The 21,881-nt window shown below is 45.6% G+C and overlaps 2 protein-coding genes across 2 annotated transcripts in view; one reads left to right on the top strand and one right to left on the bottom strand.

Moving 5' to 3' along the window:
- GLE1 (GLE1 RNA export mediator) overlaps positions 1–16,924 on the bottom strand; it is a gene marked incomplete at both ends in the record, with an annotated part of 54,658 nt that extends 37,734 nt beyond the window's left edge. Inside the window, 6 exons of the mRNA XM_082264240.1 lie at positions 307–555; positions 7,002–7,062; positions 7,162–7,310; positions 10,832–10,957; positions 11,043–11,240; positions 16,829–16,924. Of these exons, the coding sequence (XP_082120366.1) occupies positions 307–555; positions 7,002–7,062; positions 7,162–7,310; positions 10,832–10,957; positions 11,043–11,240; positions 16,829–16,924 (879 nt within the window). The remainder of the gene's footprint in view (positions 1–306; positions 556–7,001; positions 7,063–7,161; positions 7,311–10,831; positions 10,958–11,042; positions 11,241–16,828) is intronic.
- Positions 16,925–17,254: 330 nt separating this feature from the next.
- The window catches only part of ODF2 (outer dense fiber of sperm tails 2), a 99,600-nt gene continuing 94,973 nt past the window's right edge, over positions 17,255–21,881 (top strand). Inside the window, exon 1 of the mRNA XM_082263945.1 lies at positions 17,255–17,339. Within this exon, the coding sequence (XP_082120071.1) occupies positions 17,325–17,339 (15 nt within the window). The 5' untranslated portion in view covers positions 17,255–17,324. The remainder of the gene's footprint in view (positions 17,340–21,881) is intronic.

Raw genomic sequence — 21,881 nt, 5'->3', positions numbered from 1 at the left:
TAGTATAGGCATTTTTCAGTCAAGTGAGCTGTTAAAGCAATACCCTCTTCTGTCCTATCTGCTTCTACCTAAGCTCTTTAATGGAAAACAAGCTTTTGAAAGCATGGGGGGGGGAATGCTTCCTGCAGCGCTATTATATTCTGGCGGCTGGGGGGGGGGGGGTGAAGGGAGCCTTCCTGGTCGGCAGAAAACAAGGATTACTGCTAGCGGCTATGAAAAAAAAAAAAAAAAAAGAAAAAAAAAAAAAAGAGGCCACCTTTACAAATGTGTAAAAACACCATTTTGCCAGGGAACAATGTGCATTACCTCACTGCTGGAGCGAACAACGTTGGACAGATTTCCACATATCTGGTTCCCACGCTTGCTAAACAAAGACAAGTCTACGCGCAACGTCTCTTGGAGCTTCTGGTCGATTTCAATCTTCTGGATGAGCAGTAGAGCTTCCTGCTGAAGCGCACACAACCGGCGCATCCTTTCCCGACCTTCTTCTTGGCGGGTGCGCTCTAGCTCCTGCTGGCGCTGATGTTCCGCTTCACGTAACTTCAAAGTTAGAAGCTGTATGTGTACAATGGAAAGGTGTTAACATAGCGTGATTAATGGAATATTAGATGTCAGCTTCAGGGAAAAAAAAAAAAAAAAAGTTTGCATTACATTGAATGTTCAGCACAAATAATTTGTTTCGTAAACCCTGAATCTATTTTCCAGTAGGTTTAGCATCACACCTCACTGTAGACAGAATTCTTAAAGTAAATAATGCAAATAAATTATCGCTAATTTCAGATAATCTATTTTCGGTTATCAAAGGTTTTTGAGAACGCCTCCTGGAGGCGGACGAAACGCGTCACACTTCCGGCAAACGGCTACCACTAGACGTCACTTCCTGGATTCCGTGGAACGCGCCGGCTGCATTCCAGGAAGGAGTTGTTCAAGTGGATATTATATTGTTTACATGCCCAATATTTCTTACTGCTTGTGAGTACTTTTAACCATTTGAATTAAATAAACTTTTTACGGGCTTTACTATGTTAGTTCATTCCTTTTTTGAGTGACCTCAGAGTTTCCTGGTTGGAGAACTACAGGTCCAAACAGCTCTCAGGCTCATTTGACCCACTGGTTCTGGTGAGTGGATTCTCTTAGGGGGACCCGAGGCACCTTCCACTGTGTGTATTAGGTATCAGCACTTTATTGAGCACCAGTGCACCTAGTTAAGAGACTATCAATTTGAGTAATTTTGTGAATTGCTACACTGGACATCGATACTGTTTGCACCTATATTGATCACCTTATTTTGGCTCAGTTCCATTGTATTTAATAAAGTTTTGATTCAGCACTATTGCACTTTATACACTTCCGTATGATTGAATTCAGCACTACTGCACTTTATACACTTCCGTATGATTCAATTCAGCACTATTGCACTTTATACACTTCCGTATGATTCAATACAGCACTATTGCACTTTATACACTTCCGTATGATTCAATTCAGCACTATTGCACTTTATACACTTCCGTATGATTCAGTTCAGCACTATCGCACTTTATACACTTCAGTATGATTCTATTCAGCAATATTGCACTTTATAAACTTCCGTATGATTCTATTCAGCACTATTGCACTTTATACACTTCCGTATGATTCAATTCAGCACTATCACACTTTATACACTTCCGTATGATTCAATACAGCACTATCACACTTTATACACTTCCGTATGATTCAATTCAGCACTATTGCACTTTATACACTTCCGTATGATTCTATTCAGCTTTATGCACTTTATACACTTCCGTATGATTCAATTCAGCACTATCGCACTTTATAAACTTCCGTATGATTCTATTCAGCACTATTGCACTTTATACACTTCCGTATGATTCTATTCAGCACTATTGCACTTTATACACTTCCGTATGATTCAATTCAGCACTATCACACTTTATACACTTCCGTATGATTCAATACAGCACTATCACACTTTATACACTTCCGTATGATTCAATTCAGCACTATTGCACTTTATACACTTCCGTATGATTCTATTCAGCTTTATGCACTTTATACACTTCCGTATGATTCTATTCAGCACTATCGCACTTTATACACTTCCGTATGATTCTATCCAGCACTATCACACTTTATACACTTCCATATGATTCAATTCAGCACTATTGCACTTTATACACTTCCTTATGATTCAATTCAGCACTATTGCACTTTTTACACTTCCGTATGATTCAATTCAGCACTATTGCACTTTATACACTTCCTTATGATTCAATTCAGCACTATTGCACTTTATACACTTCCGTATGATTCAATTCAGCACTATTGCACTTTATACACTTCCGTATGATTCAATTCAGCACTATTGCACTTTATTGTTTATGTATTTATGTTATTCATATCTAAGTGTTCATATTTCACCGTCATTGCAAGCGCTGCTTTTTGGCATATTCATTACTCTGAGTTTTTTTAACTTTGTGGGCAGCAGCTGCAGTACACACAATTTGCCACTATTTTTTTATTTAAACACATTTAACTCCTAGCGAGGGTTATCATTTTTTATGATTCAAATAAGCTATTGTCTCACAGTTTCTTGCATCATTTGCACTTGCACTTTATACGGACTTTATATTTTGGATTTATATATTTTTGCCTTTTTGGCTTAAATGGATTTGAATTTTGCACATCACATTTGTTATACATTTATTATAATATTGATTCATTTGTTTAGGAGCTTATTTATCTGAAATTCGCACCGATTTATTAGCATTATTTATTTTCTAGTATGTGGTGACACTACAAATTGGCAGCTTTTTCCCTTTCTGATTATTCTCCATTATCATTTTCATTTACTTCACAGGTAGCACTTAGGCTCTTCATCTCTAGTATTCTTTAAGTGATTGTAAAGTCTTGTTTTTCCCCCTATTAAAATAAGCATGCTATACTTCCCTCCTTTGTGCAGTGGTTTTGCACAGGGCAGTCCTGATCCTCCTCTTCTGGGGTCCCTAGCCCCTCCCTCTTCTTGAGTGCCCCCACAGCAAGCAGCCTGCCAAAGCCAAACTGCAGCTCCTTGTGTCCTTCAGAAACGGAGCTGCCATTCGGCCCTGCCCCTCTCTCTCCCGATAGGCTGAGTTTGATTGACAGCAGTAAGAGACAATGGCGCTGCTGCTGTGTCTCAGCCAATCAGGTGAGAGAGTCCTGGATGGCTGAAGCACTTGTGGACATTGCTAGATAGAGAGGGGGCTCAGGTAAGTATTAGGGGGGCTGCTGCACACAGAAGGGTTCTTATCCTAATGCATAGAACGCATTAAGATAAAAAAAAACCTTCTGCCTTTACAACCACTTTATGAAAATTGTTTTTGTTGCAAACCTGGGAATTCTGCCAGTAACGGCATTTACTGTTGCAGGCAAACAATGCTAAGCCTTAGGACTGGTAGTAAGTTGACAACACTGCTAATAATTGCAAGACCGTGCCTTAGAGTCGTCATTCTGAAACAAGAACAAGAATTACGCTTATTGGCAGAATCTCCAAGTAAGAAACTTTGCAACATATTAACGTTAATGTAAAGCTACTTGATAACCATCAAAACTTTAAAGGAGTTATATGGTCACAGCATACACTTATATTTAATATCCTCATCATTGTTCTAACAAAACAGTTATGTTTGATAATCCAATATAAGCTTACATGGAAAATCTCCTTTCATGTTGTGAATTCTGCCTGTCTGCCTCTTTACACAACTTACTTGATTCCCTGCATGCTTTGCAGATTCTCCTCTAGTTCTGCTTTAAATATCTAAAGACTACATATCCCATGCTACCTTGCTTCCTGCAAGCAGTGATTGCTGTACAAAAAAAGTTGAGTTGCACGTGCTCAGTGTCATGTTCAGAGGTTGTCTTTGGGAAATAGACGTATGAGTGCTGCCAGCATTGCTGCAGAGGTTGAAGACCAGCGTGTCTTGCCTACAGTCAAGCATGGTGGTGGGAGTGTCATGGTCTGGAGCTGCATGAGTGCTACTGGTGAGCTACAGTTCATTGAGGAAACCATGAATGCCAACATGTACTGTGACATACTGAAGCAGAGAATGATCCTCTCTCTTCGGAGACTGGGCCACAGGGCAGAATTCCAACATGATAACGACCCCAAACACACCTCCAAGACAACCACTGCCTTGCTAAAGAAGCTGAGGGTAAAGGTGATGGACTGGCCAAGCATGTCTCCAGACCTAAACCCTATTGAGCATCTGTGGGGCATCCTCAAACGGAAGGTGGTGGAGCACAAGGTCTCCAACATCCACCAGCTCCGTGATATCGTCATGGAGGAGTGGAAGAGGACTCCAGTGGCAACCTGTGAAGCTCTGGTGAACTCCATGCCCAAGAGGGTTAAGGCAATGCTGGAAAATAATGGTGGCCACACAAAATATTGACACTTTGGGCCCAATTTGGACATCTTCACTTAGGGGTGTACTCACTTTTGTTGCCAGCGGTTTAGACATTAATGGCTGTGTTGAGTTATTTTGAGGGGACAGCAAATTTACACTGTTATACAAGCTGTACACTCACTACTTTACATTGTAGCAAAGTGTCATTTCTTCAGTGTTGTCACATGAAAAGATATTATAATAACATTTTTACAAAAACGTGAGGGGTGTACTCACTTTTGTGAGATACTGTATAGGGCAAAATTTATGAAGAAATTCGATTTTTTTCAATTTTGTATTTGATGTGTGAATTATTTTTTGAGGCAATGTGCTTTTTGAGGCGTGGATGGAGTCTCCAGAAGTGCTACTCGAAAAATAAAAATGTATCCTATTGTGCAACCAAAATAAGATATTCAGCCATCAATATAAAATATGCAACCATCAACATAAAAATCAGTTTTAAAATCAGGAAGTATGGAATTTGCATCGTCTGGATAGACTGCTTTGGTTAGCTGTGTGTGATCTGTCTTCTTCAAAGGCGATGTCCGAAGATCGGGAAGTGTTCCTCAGAGGCCGGGGCAGAACTTTTACTTTTTTCAATGCAGTTTTTTAGTAGGGTTCCCTTTTTATTATTACCAACCCAGGGGGGCAATTCAGTGATTTGGTTATTTCCCAATGGAGGCTATCTCTACTGATCATAAAACAAAGCGAGCTGGGTCCTGGAGGCCCTAAGCCATTTGGTGAGTGGCCCCTTTTTTCACAGGTGGAGGAGAACCACGTTCAAGCACCTTATATAAAGAAGATTACTGAGCACTTGTCACTTTTGGCGATTTGAAGATTTGGTCATTGGTATGGACTTTTAAAACTGATTTTTATATGGATGGTTGCATATCTTATATTGATGGTTGCATATCTTGGCTTGGTTGTACAATTGGATACATTATGATTTTCTAGATTAGCACGTAGCACTTTAGGAGACTACATAAATGCCACCATTGTACAGCTACTCAAAAAATAATTAATTTATCTAGGTTTGGTATTTACCAAAATTGACGGCTGATGTCTTCACGGACACTGAATTGGTTCATCACTAGAGGCGCCATTTCAATATATATATATATATATATATATATTTTCTAAATACCCATCTTGTTTTTACTGGATGTGTTTTATAGCAGAAAGTAAAAAATAGTTTTGTTTTTGATCAAATACCCCCAAAAGAAAGCTCTATTTATGAGAAAAAAGGACAAAGTTTCACATGCATGACAATGACACATGCATGCGCAATTGTCAGTTAAAATAACGCAGAGCCATTTCGCAAAATATAGCCTGGTCATGAAGGGGGGGTAAATCTTTCAGAGGTCAAGTGGTTAAAGTAGTGATCCAGCTGGGGAAATCAAAATTAAAAGTCAGCAGCTACAAATACTGTAGCTGCTGACTTTTAATATATAGACACTTATGGCGCTTTTCCACTGCATGGAACCGAACGGTTTGGCTCGCTTTTGTGCTTTTCCACTGCTGGTACCGCATGATACACTGTAGGAACGGTTCGGTACGGTACAGCGGCGCTTTTCCACTGCATGGAACCGAACGGTTCGGCTCGCTTTTGTGCTTTTCCACTGCTGGTACCGCATGATACGGTGTAGGAACGGTTCGGTACGGCGGTGCTTTTCCACTGCATGGAACCGAACGGTTCGGCTCGCTTTTGTGCTTTTCCACTGCTGGTACCGCACAGTATGGTGTAGGAACGTTCGGTACGGTGGCGCTTTTCCACTGCATGGAACCGAACTGTACGGCTCTCTAAAACAGTACCACCTCGATTGTGGTTCCAAGAGGTACCATACCCGGTACCATATCCCACAATCCTTTGCATGCAGTCACTACTAGCCACTGATTGGTTAGAGAATTGTTGTTAACCCACCCACTTAACTTTAGTACTACTTTAGTGGAAAAGCAAACCATACCGTACCGTACCGAACCGTTCCAACACTGTACCATGCGATACCAGCAGTGGAAAAGCAAACCGGGCCAAGCAGGGCCGAGTAGAGCCGAGCCAATACTTGCAGTGGAAAAGTGCCATTACCTGTCCAGGGAACCCGCAATGACAGCACCCTAGCCGATTTTCCCATCGGCTGCCAGGTGCAGCCGCAGCCATTTGTTGTGAGGGAAACTGGCAGTGAAGCCTTTCGGTTTCACAGCCGATTCCCTACTGCGCATGCGCGAAGCGTGCTGCGCTTTCTTATTTCCCTGGTGGCAGGGGAAGGAGTGAACCTCCGAGGGACAGCGGCGCAGTGCTGTCCCCCTGAAGTGGGCAAGGGTACCTGTCAAAGACAATCTGCCAAATGTGGGTACCGGAGGGGGGGGGGGGGGGGTTGGTAGCAGATCAGTGGGAGATCCAGTTTTGGGTGAACTCAGCTTTGAGGAGCAGCTCTACTGCAATACTGTCATTGCTAAATCTACAAATCCTTCACAACATCAGAAGGTAGGCAAGTCCTAATATTCAGCACCAGTCCCAGGCAAACCCTTCTGTATTTGAAGCACACCAGCATGTGACAATCTTTAATATCATCTGACCTTGGCCCTGTGGCGATGTTCCTCCTTTAATTTCTCTTGTCGTTCCAAGGCCTCCTTTGAGCTGGAAAAAAAAAAAAAAAAAAAAAAGACCAATACCATGAAGCAAACAAGTCATTACAAGGCGTTACATGAATGGAATAATTGTTCTGTCTTTTCTCACTCTCTCTCCAGCTGTTCCTCCAGTTCTTGTTTTTCTTGTCTCTTCTTCAATTCCAACATCTCTTCAAAACGTTTGAACTGTTCTGCGGCCTTTTCTGCGAGTGACCTGTTGTACCGATTAGCATAATCCAGGCGGGCGTTCAGTTCTTCCTGAAAACAGTAGAATAAAATAAAATCTCTAGCCACACTTTTCTTTTTTGATGAAGACTAGAGTGGGGGAAAGGGTTGAAGACTAGAGGGGGGGAAAGGGTTGAAGACTAGAGGGGGGAAAGGGTTGAAGACTAGAGGGGGGGAAAGGGTTGAAGACTAGAGGGGGGAAAGGGTTGAAGACTAGAGGGGGGAAAGGGTTGAAGACTAGAGGGGGGAAAGGGTTGAAGACTAGAGGGGGGGAAAGGGTTGAAGACTAGAGGGGGGAAAGGGTTGAAGACTAGAGGGGGGGAAAGGGTTGAAGACTAGAGTGGGGGAAAGGGTTGAAGACTAGAGGGGGGGGGAAAGGGTTGAAGACTAGAGGGGGGGGGAAAGGGTTGAAGACTAGAGTGGGGGAAAGGGTTGAAGACTAGAGTGGGGGAAAGGGTTGAAGACTAGAGTGGGGGAAAGGGTTGAAGACTAGAGTGGGGGAAAGGGTTGAAGACTAGAGTAGGGGAAAGGGTTGAAGACTAGAGGGGGGAAAGGGTTGAAGACTAGAGGGGGGAAAGGGTTGAAGACTAGAGGGGGGAAAGGGTTGAAGACTAGAGGGGGGAAAGGGTTGAAGACTAGAGGGGGGGAAAGGGTTGAAGACTAGAGGGGGGGAAAGGGTTGAAGACTAGAGGGGGGGGGGAAGGGTTGAAGACTAGAGGGGGGGAAAGGGTTGAAGACTAGAGGGGGGGGGAAAGGGTTGAAGACTAGAGGGGGGGAAAGGGTTGAAGACTAGAGGGGGGGGGAAAGGGTTGAAGAATAGAGGGGGGGGAAAGGGTTGAAGAATAGAGGGGGGGAAAGGGTTGAAGACTAGAGGGGGGGGAAAGGGTTGAAGACTAGAGGGGGGGAAGGGTTGAAGACTAGAGTAGGGGAAAGGGTTGAAGACTAGAGGGAGGAAAGGGTTGAAGACTAGAGTGGGGAAAGGGTTGAAGACTAGAGTGGGGGAAAGGGTTGAAGACTAGAGTGGGGGAAAGGGTTGAAGACTAGAGTGGGGGAAAGGGTTGAAGACTAGAGTGGGGGAAAGGGTTGAAGACTAGAGTGGGGGAAAGGGTTGAAGACTAGAGTGGGGGAAAGGGTTGAAGACTAGAGTGGGGGAAAGGGTTGAAGACTAGAGGGAGGAAAGGGTTGAAGACTAGAGTGGGGAAAGGGTTGAAGACTAGAGTGGGGAAAGGGTTGAAGACTAGAGTGGGGGAAAGGGTTGAAGACTAGAGTGGGGGAAAGGGTTGAAGACTAGAGTGGGGGAAAGGGTTGAAGACTAGAGTGGGGGAAAGGGTTGAAGACTAGAGTGGGGGAAAGGGTTGAAGACTAGAGTGGGGGAAAGGGTTGAAGACTAGAGTAGGGGAAAGGGTTGAAGACTAGAGTGGGGAAAGGGTTGAAGACTAGAGTGGGGAAAGGGTTGAAGACTAGAGTGGGGAAAGGGTTGAAGACTAGAGTGGGGAAAGGGTTGAAGACTAGAGTGGGGAAAGGGTTGAAGACTAGAGTGGGGAAAGGGTTGAAGACTAGAGGGGGGAAAGGGTTGAAGACTAGAGGGGGGAAAGGGTTGAAGACTAGAGGGAGGAAAGGGTTGAAGACTAGAGTGGGGAAAGGGTTGAAGACTAGAGTGGGGAAAGGGTTGAAGACTAGAGTGGGGGAAAGGGTTGAAGACTAGAGTGGGGAAAGGGTTGAAGACTAGGGGGGGGGGGGAAAGGGTTTCAACCACTTTCAAAGTTTTACTTTTTTTTTTTTTGCTGTCTGTTCCCAGTTAGGAAGAAGAAATCTCAGCAGAACTAAAGTCCACATTGGAAGATTCACCCTCAACCCCTTTATAACTACAAGACAAAAGAGAACTAAAACATTTTTTTTCATGTTGGTTATAAACCCAAACTATTTTTTTTTTCCCCACATGTGTGTCCAATTGGGGAGATTTCCATTCATTTCCTTAACCTCTTAAGGACCGCCTGCAGCAAACTGCGGCAGATTGCCCTCCTGCGCGAACTGACGTAGCTCTACATCGGTCTCACGTCTGCAGCTCGGCAGCGGGGACTCCGAGTAAAACGCAGTAAAAACGAAGAAAATAAAAAAAAAAAGTACATAAATCTATCCCATAGTTTGTAGATGCTATAACTACGCAAACTAATCAATATACACTTTTCTTTTACCAAAAAACATGTAGCAGAATACATATTGCCCTAAATTGATGAATACATGGGTTGAACTGGATGGACTTGTGTCTTTTTTCAACCTCACCAACTATGTAACTATGTAACTATGTAACATTTGATTTTTTACATTTTTTTTTTTTTATTGGGAATGTTTTATAGCAAAAAGAAAAAAAAAAAATATATATAAATATATATTTATTTTAGTGCAAAAATAGAAAACCGCAGAGGTGATCAAATACCACCAAAAGAAAGATCTATTTGTGGGAAAACTATAGATCAATTTCATTTGGGTACAGCGTCGCACGTCCGCGCAATTGTCAGTTAAAGCGGAGTTCCGGCCACAAAAACATTTTTTCAATGAACATACCCCCGGGACAGTCAGGGCTAGTACATTCCACAATGGCTAGCCTCTGATCTGTCCCGGTTCGCACTTACCTGCAAGAAGAAATACTCACTTATAAAATTTCTTCTCCAGCGTTGCCATCTCTGTTGTGGGCAGCTGAAGCCGGTGCGATCCTCTTCTGCATCCTCTTCCGCGTCTTCTTCTCCCAGAATGCGACGGCACTGGCCCCTCTCGTCACTTCCGGTGCGGCGTCGCATTCCTACACAGCTTATGGGCATGCCCAGAAGCTGTTTAGCAGAGAATGCGGTGTCGCACCGGAAGTGACGAGAGGGGCCGGTGCCGTCGCATTGATTCCTGGGAGCGATGACGTTCAGCTCCAAGGAATTATTGCAATCCGGAAGTGACGGCGCGGGCCGCGGCCACAGAGGGAGGAAGTGGAAAATAGGTGAGTATTTCTTTCTACAATTACAAGGTGAGTAAAAAAAAAAAAAAAAAATCCTAACTATCCAATTCCTTTTCAGGTGAAGAAGAGCAAGCGGGTGGCCACAAAATCGATTATGTTGATTTTGTGGCCGGAACTCCGCTTTAAAGTAACGCAGTGCCGTATCACAAAAAATGGCCTGGTCATAAGGGGGTAAAACCTTCCGGGGCTTAAAAAGTGGTTAAAGAGGGTTTCATAATTCCCAACAATCTACACTAACAGAAACCTCATACATAAACCACATAGATCAGGGGTTCTCAACCAGGGTTCCTCCTGAGGTTGCTGGGGGTTCCTTGAACAATGGGCAATTTCTGCCTCTCAGATAAGTTCCCAATGACACCATTGTTCCTTTTAGCTCTCTGTAAGGGGGTAAATCTTCCAAATGATGACAAGAGTAAGGAGCATTCTTCCCACTGACTGTCACACTAATGTGTCAGGAGTTGTAGATTTTTAATAAGTAGCAGGGGTTCCCCAATACTAGAAATTTATTTCAAGGTTCCTCAGTGTTGAAAAGGTTGACATAGAAACATACCCTAGACTTCATCTTCTGCTCCTCCTCAAACAAGTGAATCTTGGTTTCCACAGCCAACATTTTGACAGATGGCAACCTTAAAAAAGGTTCTACGTCTTTACAGGGTTCCAAAATGATCTGCTTTTCCTAGAAAATGGTTCAAGGATAACAAGTTATACACATGTATTGTCCACCATACATGAAATAAAACAAAAGCATTGACTTGGCTCACCTGCTTTTCGTCAGTTGCTACTGGGGAAAGGAATGGGGTGACCGGAGCTGCTGGTGCTAAAATTGAGGAGAGACCATCAGAAACATCCATGTACTCCTGACATTCAGAGCCGTGCATTAAGGTTTTATTTGGGATGATGTTCTCCAGCACCCAGCCAGCATATGTTGACAGCATGCAAGAGGACTGACCGAGCATATCCTAGAAAAGATAAAAAAAAAAAAAGAGAGTTTGGTGAATGTAGCTGTGTTAGTTGAGTATTGTACATTATATTTACCTGAAAAAGCTGGACTACAGTCAACCTTTAATGATACCTGTGGGTGCCCATCTCCCAGGGTATAGTATCGGTTAGGTCAAAGGTGTCAAACACAAGGCCCGCGGGCCGAATCAGGCCCTCCAGGCCATTTCATGTGGCCCTTACACCTCTCCTGCTGCATCTCGCTCATCTCTGCCCCCACCTTGTCTCAGCAGATGGCAGCAGAGAGGACAGAACTCCTCTGCCAGATCCTGTACTTCCCCCTGCAGCTGCAGAGAGGACCAACCCCCCCCCCCCCCCTCAAACTCAGCAGTTGGCAGCAGAGAGGATGCCACAACTCCTCCTACAGATCCTGCACCTCCTCCTCTCTGCCTCCACTGGTGTCAGCATTCAGCAGACTCTGGAAGCCAGACCCTGCAGTTGCTGCTTCACAGCTCGGCCTCCAGCTTCTTCCCAGCAGCAGCACATGGAAAAGGGGGATCACTGTGATGTAAGGGAGGGTGGGGGGCTCTTGTTTTCTGAGTGGTGGGCTACAGATAGAACTGGCCCTCCGAGGGTGACCATAATGGTGATGCGGCCCGCAATGAAATGGAGTTTGACACCCCTGGGTTAGGTGATCCCTTAGACAGGGTGTACAGCAGTGGAATACTTGAAACATTACCTTTTCCTTGCCAGGCCCTCTTCGCTGGATGTGCTACCTCTTCTTCGCTTGAATCACCAAGTACAATGCAGGACCATTAGCCCTTCATTGTAGGCAAGGATGTAGAGGGCCTAACCCATGTTTGGGGGCTGGAGTGGATCAGAAACAAGGCAAGTATTCCCCCATTTTCCAACCCCCTAAAATTACTGGGGCTGTAAAACAAGATTTTTGTAAGATCTTAATGTAAAATCTGTTACTCTGAAGTCCATTGACAGACGCAATGGTCCATCTTCATTAGCCATTGGGTTATGCTGCCCCCTGCAGGAGTAGTTCCAGGCAGGAAAAATGTAAATCTCCACGCCCACTGGGCTTTCCCCACAGGCATAACCCACACACCCTCTGCTCCAGCAAACCAGTTTAGTTGTAAGCAGTGAAGAAACAAAAAAAAAAAAAAAACATCCCAATATCAGAGGTGGCGGTTGCTGCGTCTGTCAATATCAACAGAATTTATAGTAAGATCTTACAAAAATCTTGTTTTCTCTACGTCCATTGACAGACGCAGCCTCCATCTTCATTAGCCATTGGGACGTCTCAAAGCAGTGTAGGTATGAGGGGTGGGAAGAACGCAACCAGATCGTAACGTAAACTCCAAAGGCTAAACTTAGCCAGCTGGGTAACATGAGCTCAACCAGGTGAAAAAAAACCCTAAGTCTCCATTCACACTACCGCGACTTGTCAGGCGACTTGTCAGCTTGACAAGTCGCGGTCCATGCAGTGCTACAGAACCCGTTCTAATAGGAGCGACACAAGTCGCTCCGACTTAGAAAAAGGGTCCTGTACTACTTTGGGGCGACCTCGGAGCGACTTGCATAGACATTCATTCAAGTCCGTGCAAGTCGCGGTGCACGCGACTTCACAGGTCGCCCCCGAAGTCGTGCCACTTCAGTGTGAATGCGGTCTAAGAGAAACAAAAACATTCTCTTATGAAAACACCAGCCTGCAAAACCTTGGGGTCCAAAGAGGCATCCGCAAATGCCAACAAATTCACCTTTTAGAATTTTTTAAAAGTGTGCACAGACGACCAAGTCGCTGCCTTACAAACTTGTATAACAGGCCTGATGGCGAAAAGCTCAAAAGGCACGCAGCGCTCCAGTAGAATGCGCCTTCACAGGGAAAGAAGGAACCTGACCCTTGAGTGAATAAGCCTGAACAACCGTCTGCCTAATCCATCTGGATATGGTCGTAGCAGACGCAGCCAAACCTTTATGGTCAGTCCATGAGAACAAAGAGAATCAGATTTTTTAAAAGACTCAGTAACCGTCAGATAAACCGGACCACATCCAAAGAGTGCAAGGCAAATTCCTTGGGATGCTTAGGATTAGGACATAAGGAAGGCAACACGATGTCTTCATTGAGATGAAAATCCGACACCACCTTAGGTCGGAGAACCACTTTATCTCTGTGGACCACCAAATAAGGCGATTGACAGGACAGCGCCGCCAACTCAGATACTCTGAGCAGAAGTAATAGCCAGCAGGAAGGCAACCTTCTGCGACAAAGAAAGCAGAGAAATCTCCATAATATTCTTAAAAGGAGGCTTTTGAAGAACAGACAAAAACCTGATTGAGATCCCACAGAGGCAACGGGGATCTCCTCAGAGGAGCCAGATGACACACCCCCTGAATAAAAGTGCGACTCAAGCTATTAGAAGCAAATGGACATTGGAAGTAAATAGCCAAGGCCGACACTTGGCCCTTAATAGTGCCCAAGGCCAATTGCTGCTCAACCCCTTTCTGTAAAAAGGCCAAAACCCTAGCTATAGAAAACAAGCAAGGATTTCACACCATGAAATGTACGATTTCCACGTACGATTATAGATCTTCCTGGACGTTGATTTCCTGGATTTCAAAAAGGTAGGGATCACCGAATCAGAGAGACCTCTATCCCTCAACACCTTTCTTTCAAAAGCCACGCCGTTAAACCCAGCGACCGTAAAGCAGGATGGAAGATTGGTTCCTGAGACAGCAGATCTTCCCGCAGGAGGAAGCCTCCATGGAGGATCTACGACCATTTCCACAAGGCCTGCGTACCAAGACCGCCGAAGCCAGTCTGGTCCTACCAGAACGCCTGGAATGCCACTCTGTGAAGAAACCTCGACTGGAGTACGAGCGGAAGGAAGTCATAAATCATATGATACTAGCTCCAAGGAGCCACCAGAGTATGTGCCATCGGCCAGAGGATCCAGAGATCTGGCCACAAAACGCTGGACTTTCCTGTTGAGGCGAGATGCGATCAGATCCACCTCCAGATTACCCCACTGGGCACACAGGAGATGAAGCACCTCCGGATAAAGTGAAAATTCCCCTTGATCCAGCACTCCTCAGGTAATCCGCTTGCCAATACTCCACACCCGGAATGTGGACTGCGGAAAGAGCTGGAACAAGAATCTTGGCCACCTCCTTGGCCCCCTTGATGATTGATGTAAGCCACAGCCTTGGCATTGTCTGACTGTATCCGAACCGGGGATCCGCGTAGCCGACTCGGCAGGTCGGCTCTCCCAGGCAAAGTCCCGTACATGTACGGCCCTCGCCTGGGAGGAGCTAGGGGGCGAGCGCGCGACGGCGGCGGTGCGCTCCCGCCCATCAGCGGGGGAAGCTAGTGTGTGTGACAGGCGGCTCCGATGGCCGCTGGCCACCCGTGATCTCCCCCCCGCTGACAGAGGATGGATGGCTGATGTAAACACAGCCGACCGTCCTTCTCCCTGAAGTGATCACAGAGACCATGTGATCCTGCTATATAGGATCGCATGTCTCTATGGTCATCTCACAAGCCCAACCCCCCCACAGTTAGAATCACTCCCCTAGGCTTACATTTAACCCCTTAATCACCAATAGTATTAACCCCTTTCCTGCCAATGGCATTATTACAGTAACAGTGCATAATTTTAGCACTGATTACTGTAGTAATGTCACTGGTCCCCCCAAAAGTGTCAAAAATGTCAGTTAGGGGTGGGATATGCCGCAGCGCCGCAAAAAAAAAAAAAAATAGCAGATCGTACAGCGTCGCACGACCGCGTAATTGTCCGTTAAAGTAACGCTGCGCCGAATCGCAAAATAGGGCCTGGTTATTAAGCAGCAAAATCTTCCTTCCGGTCTTAAAGTGGTTAATATTTGCAGTTTGGGGAGGGGGAGGGGGGTTTGGTAAAAGTCCCATAGCTAAGACTTTTTTTTTTTTTATCACCCCCACCCCAACTGCACCCTCTTTAGCTGCAGTTGCCAGGGATGTACAGGTCGCAGCAGGAGTTATATTGCCTTGCAATGGTTGGTGGGTGAAGCACCTGGCAACCCTGACCCATTCATGTGAGTGAGGCCGGTCTGCAACCTTGTGCAGTACAGCAAACAAGGGGTTCAATCAGGCAGCGTTGTGCCGCTTTCTCATCACCCGCTTTACCCTTGGACCCCACAGAAGCATGCAGTTGCATTATCTAATGGGATGCACTATTGGGGTTTTCCGCCTTCCTCTGGATCTCCTGCGGGTATAGGATTGTGTATATGGGATTGTATGGTTGGGTTTTCATTACTGCTTTTTTATTGGTTGAGCCACACGGACTTGTGTCTTTTTTTCAACCTAACTATATAGCAGTGATGGCGAACCTTGGCACCCCGGATGTTTTGGAACTACATTTCCCATGATTCTCAATTACACTGTAAAGTGCATGAGCATCATGGGTAATGTAGTTCCAAAACATCCGGGGTGCCAAGGTTCGCCATCACTGCTATATAGTATCTGACGGGATGACTATTGGTCATGGGTCTTGTAGGCGGAGCCCCAGCTGTGGAGGTCCCATCTCCACCAATACAGAAGAGAAGTAGAAATCTGGTACCTGGAGTTGTCACGATGACCAGGGGTAAGGGGGTAATCGCCCAATGGGGATACATGTTGCTTCAGATTGGAGTTTCCCCCTCACTACCTTAGATTTCTTCTCACTTCCTGTTGTGTCACCGAAGCAGGAAGTGAAGGGAAATCTGCTCAGTGGGACACAAATGATAGCCCTCTAGGCAGGGGTTGCACCCAGAAACTAAAGACACCAGATTGGAGCTTCTCCTCACTACCTTCGATTTCTTCTCATTTCCTGTTGTGTCACTGAAGCAGGAAGTGAAGGGAAATCTGCTCAGTGGGACACAAATGATAGCCCTCTAGGCAGGGGTTGCACCCAGAAACTAAAGACACCAGATTGGAGCTTCTCCTCACTACCTTCGATTTCTTCTCATTTCCTGTTGTGTCACTGAAGCAGGAAGTGAAGGGAAATCTGCTCAATGGGACACAAATGATAGCCTTCTAGGCGGGGGTTGAACCCAGAAACTAAAGACACCAGATTGGAGCTTCTCCTCCTCACTACCTTCGATTTCTTCTTATTTCCTGTTGTGTCACCAAAGCAGGAAGTGAAGGGAAATCTGCTGAGTGGGACACACATGATAGCCTTCTGGGGGGGGGGGGGGGGGGGGGTTGAACCCAGAAACTAAAGACACCAGATTGGAGCTTCCCCTCACTACCTTCGATTTCTTATTTCCTGTTGTGTCACCGAAGCAGGAAGTGAAGGGAAATCTGCTGAGTGGGACACACGTGATGGCCTTCTAGGGGTTGAACCCAGAAACTAAAAGACACCAGATTGGAGCTTCCCCTCACTACCTTCGATTTCTTCTTATTTCCTGTTGTGTCACCGAAGCAGGAAGTGAAGGGAAATCTGCTTAGGGGGACACAAATGATAGACAGGCAGGGGGGAGAGGGTGTGAAGCAGGCAGAGAAGTGCTCATGGCACGCTGACACTTGTAGTTCTCTCATGAATTGCTATCTAATGAACTTCGGAAGGTGCACTTAGCAGCCTCTCCTCACCTCCTCCTCCGGGGTAGATTGCTGGTTGTAGCGAAGCCTCCCCTTCGGAGAGTTCTTCAGGGCCTCCCAGGTGGCCCAGTCCCGGTGGGAGGACATGCTGGCGAGAATCGGCGGAACTCTCTACAGGGAATGTGTTCCGCCAGGTCTGCGAACGGAAGTGACGTTACATGGATGACCAAAAACACCTACTGCGCAAGACTGGCGTGGTAGCCAATACCATTGAGTGGAACGCATGTTGGAACGCACCGCGCATGCGCAGTAATAGTTTCGATGAAACGTCACTTGCGTTACAGTCTGACGGGTGGCGGCGCGCGTCAGTGCGTTGCTAGGAGATCCTTCGGTACCCAATAACATTGTACGCCGTTCTTCCGGCCAATCAGCGTGCCGCCTTGCGGGATTTGCGATTTAAATGTATCAATGAAAAAGCTGTGTGGGCGTGTCCCGGAAGAAGCTGGGTCTAGTGGGGTATACAGAGTGAGGAGGAGGAGGGGAGAAGATGGCGCCGCCTATGGTAAGAATACAGCAATAGTTCACAATGGCTTGTGACTGACATTTGCTGCATGTTTTCTATATTAGTTTGGGATTAATTTACTAATATTACAGAGTGTACAGTCAAGTACAGCTGTGCACGGGAGCCAATCAGCTTCCAGGATTTCTTTTTTTTGTTAAAGCTTAATTTATAAAGCTGAAGTTAGCAGCTGATTGGCTACCATGTACAGCTCTGCAGCTTTAGTCAATCAACCCTTTGTTTCCAGTTAGAAGTCACAGCTGCCTGAGGTATCATTGGTTTCAGCTATGCTAGGGGGGGGAGGGCATGCTGGCAGTTGTAGTGCCCTTGGAGAGGTTTTCCCTCCCCCCTCTGGGTTCTGCAAAGGAAAATAAATACACTGCTCAAAAAAAAAATAAAGGAACACTTTTTAATCTGAGTATAGCATGAAGTCAATTAAACTCATGGAATATTGATCTGGTCAGTTAAGTAGCGGAGGGGGTTGTTAATCAGTTTCAGCTGCTTTGGTGTTCAATACGTACCATGGCCCCCCAGGATGGCACATCAATACGTGCCATGGCCCCCCAGGATGGCACATCAATACGTGCCATGGCCCCCCAGGATGGCACATCAATACGTACCATGGTCCTCCAGGATGGCACATCAATACGTGCCATGGCCCTCTAGGATGGCACATCAATACGTGCCATGGCCCTCTAGGATGGCACACCAATACGTACCATGGCCCCCCAGGATGGCACATCAATACGTACCATGGTCCTCCAGGATGGCACATCAATACGTGCCATGGCCCTCTAGGATGGCACACCAATACGTACCATGGCCCCCCAGGATGGCACATCAATACGTACCATGGTCCTCCAGGATGGCACATCAATACGTGCCATGGCCCTCTAGGATGGCACACCAATACGTACCATGGCCCCCCAGGATGGCACATCAATACGTGCCATGGCCCTCTAGGATGGCACACCAATACGTACCATGGCCCCCCAGGATGGCACATCAATACGTACCATGGCCCTCTAGGATGGCACACCAATACGTACCATGGCCCCCCAGGATGGCACATCAATACGTACCATGGTCCTCCAGGATGGCACATCAATACGTGCCATGGCCCTCTAGGATGGCACACCAATACGTACCATGGCCCCCCAGGATGGCACATCAATACGTACCATGGTCCTCCAGGATGGCACATCAATACGTGCCATGGCCCCCCAGGATGGCACATCAATACGTACCATGGTCCTCCAGGATGGCACATCAATACGTGCCATGGCCCTCTAGGATGGCACACCAATACGTACCATGGCCCCCCAGGATGGCACATCAATACGTACCATGGTCCTCCAGGATGGCACATCAATACGTGCCATGGCCCCCCAGGATGGCACATCAATACGTACCATGGTCCTCCAGGATGGCACATCAATACGTGCCATGGCCCTCTAGGATGGCACACCAATACGTACCATGGCCCCCCAGGATGGCACATCAATACGTACCATGGTCCTCCAGGATGGCACATCAATACGTGCCATGGCCCCCCAGGATGGCACATCAATACGTACCATGGCCCCCCAGGATGGCACATCAATACGTGCCATGGCCCTCTAGGATGGCACATCAATACGTACCATGGTCCTCCAGGATGGCACATCAATACGTGCCATGGCCCCCCAGGATGGCACATCAATATGTGCCATGGCCAGAATGTTGCTGTGTGTCCCACCACAGTCACAAAAGCATGGAGGAGATTCCAGGAGACAGGTAGTTACTCTAAGAGAGCTGGACAGGGTGGTGGAAGGTCATTACCACTTAAGCCCCGGAAGATTTTACCCCCTTCCTGACCAGGGCCTATTTTGCGATTCGGCACTGCGTGACTTTAACGGACAATTGCGCGGTCGTGCGACGCTGTACCTAAACGAATTTGACATCCTTTTTTTCCCACAAACAGAGCTTTCTTTTGGTGGTATTTGATCACCTGTGTGATTTTTTGATCATGCGCTATAAACAAAAAAAGAGCGACAATTTTGCAAAAATAACAATATTTTTCACATTTTTTTTATATGAAATTCCCCCCCAAAAAAATTTAAAAATCAAAATTTTTCACCATTTTAGGCCAATTTGTTTTCTGCTATATATGTTTGGTAAAAAAAAAAAAAAAAAATCGCAAAAAGCGTATTTTGATTGGTTTGCACAAAAGTTATTGCGTTTACTAACTAAGGGAAAGATTTTTGTCATTTTTATTGTTTTTTTTTTTTAACGAGTAATGGCGGCGATCTGCGTTTTTTTTTTTTTTTTTGCGGGACTGCGACATTGCGGCGGACAGATCGGACCCTTGACTGGGGTGACAAAATGACATGTGGGTGAAAAAATAAATAAATAAATAAAAAAAAAAGAAAAAAGAAAAAATAATGACATGTGGGTGAAAAAATAAATAAAAAAAATAATGACATGTGGGTAATGTTCAAATGAACGTGAATCACATGCATGAATCATAAAGTCCAACAATCCAAAGTAGAAAAATCTGTGATGGTGTGATAGAAAATCAAGGTGCAGGGAAAACAGGTGTTATCAATATGATCGTTGTGAAATCCCTCCACCTGGCTGATTTCCTCCTTACCCGGCGGACGAGAGGTAAGTGCAATAAGTAATTTCCCAAAAACACTCTTCATGTGACAACAACCGTATACTGTGTGTACTGCGGCTTCGATCGGGGCTCCGATGACGTAACCCGGAGGCGGCGTCTATGACGTCACATCCGGGTTACTCTGCTGCTAAAGGCGGCACATTCAAAAAACGGCTGTGTTCAAAAATGCTGTTTTCGAGGTTTTGAATACATGGAAGTGCAGTGGAGGGGTTTGGGGTCTGTTAGACCCTCGATCCCTCCATGAAGAGTACCGGTCACTGCATATTGGTGTCACAAGGGATGTTTACATTGCTTGTGACAGCAATAAAAGTGATCAGATTTCTTTTTTTTTACAACGTGTTAAAGTTAAAAAAAAATAAATAGGAAAAAAAAAAAATTGTAGCTGTCGCCGTTAGCTCGCGCACGAAAGAAAACATATATGGAAGTCGCGCCGCAAATGAAATCGCTGTTCAAACCACACATGTGAGGTATCGCCGCGATCGCCAGAGCGTGGGCAATAATTAAAAATAAAGAGCTACACTCTAACTCTAAACTGGTAACCATTAATACATTTTTAAAGCGTCGCAGATTGAGATTTCTATTGACCGTAGTTTGTCGCCATCCCACGGGTGTGCGCAATTTTAAACTGTAAAATGTTGGGTATCTATTTACTCGGCGTGACATCATCTTTCACAATATACCAAAAAAAATGGGCTCTTTTTACTGTTTAGTTTTTTTTAAATGCAGTGAAATGTGATTTTTCGTAATTTTTAAAAAAAAATGGCGTTTTAAAGACCGCTGCGCAAATACCACGTGACAAAAAATATTGCAATGACCGCCATTTTATTCTCCAGAGTCTTTGCTAAAAAAAATATATATAATGTTTGGGGGTTCTAAGTAGGGATGCACCGATCCAACTTTTTTGGACCCGATACCGATATCTGGCATTATGAAATCGCCGATACCGGAACAGATCCGGAGCTACACACATACACAATATGCAAGCGGCTGCAATACAGAGCAAAGCCGCTGCTTCATGTGTGTGGCTCCTCCATTCACAGGCGGAGTGCATCTGATATCACTCCGCCTGTGAGCCGGACCTATACAGGAAGTAGCGGCTCCCATCCCATACTACTACTGCACCTAGTAAGGGATGGCTGAGCCGTTAATAAGCAAAAACCGGATCGGCCAGTGGATCGGTCAATGTTACCGATCCCCCAATCCAGCTATAATGGCCATATCATCGCCGATATCCGATCCGATATTCGGATCGGTGCATCCCTAGTTCTAAGTAATTTTCTAGCAAAAAAAAAAAAATACTGATTTTAACTTGTAAACAAAAAGTGTCAAAAATTGACACTGGTGGGTAAGTGGTTAAATTGGCAGTATGCTCCTCTCTTTGGCGCTTTGATTCTCCTTCTTTTCTGGTTGCTCCTTTTGGTTCTAATTTGTGTTGGAGAGTTATTGCGCAACATTTCAACTAGGGTGCCCAATTCCATCGTCTGGTGTGTGGTATCGGTAATTTTACCTGATCACACCCAGTGATGTCTGCTGTTTAATCAATTGTTGCTACAATATGTTAGATTGGTCTGGCAGTTACTTTAGGCAGCGTTCACATCACCACGCTTCTGCCCGCGATCCGGAAATAATTGCAAATCGCGGGACGCCTGTGCGTTTCCCCGTGATTTCCAATAGCACCCCAAACGCTGTGCGATGTTGCCGCGATTTCCGCCTGCCGAATCGTGGTAACATCGTGCAAACAGAATCGCGGGACGCATGACGCACAAAAGAAGCTCCTGTACCTTTTTGGGCGTCATGCATCCCGCGATTTTGTTTGCGCAATGTTACCGCGATTCGGCAGGCGAAAATCGCGGCAACATCGCACAGTGTTTGGGGTGCCCTTACAA

Source organism: Pelophylax lessonae (assembly GCF_965119305.1).
Source record: "Pelophylax lessonae genome assembly, chromosome: 7".
Taxonomy (NCBI): Eukaryota; Metazoa; Chordata; class Amphibia; order Anura; family Ranidae; genus Pelophylax; species Pelophylax lessonae.
The sequence above is the reverse complement of the archived record's forward strand: the minus strand, read 5'-3'. Positions and strand labels throughout refer to the sequence as shown.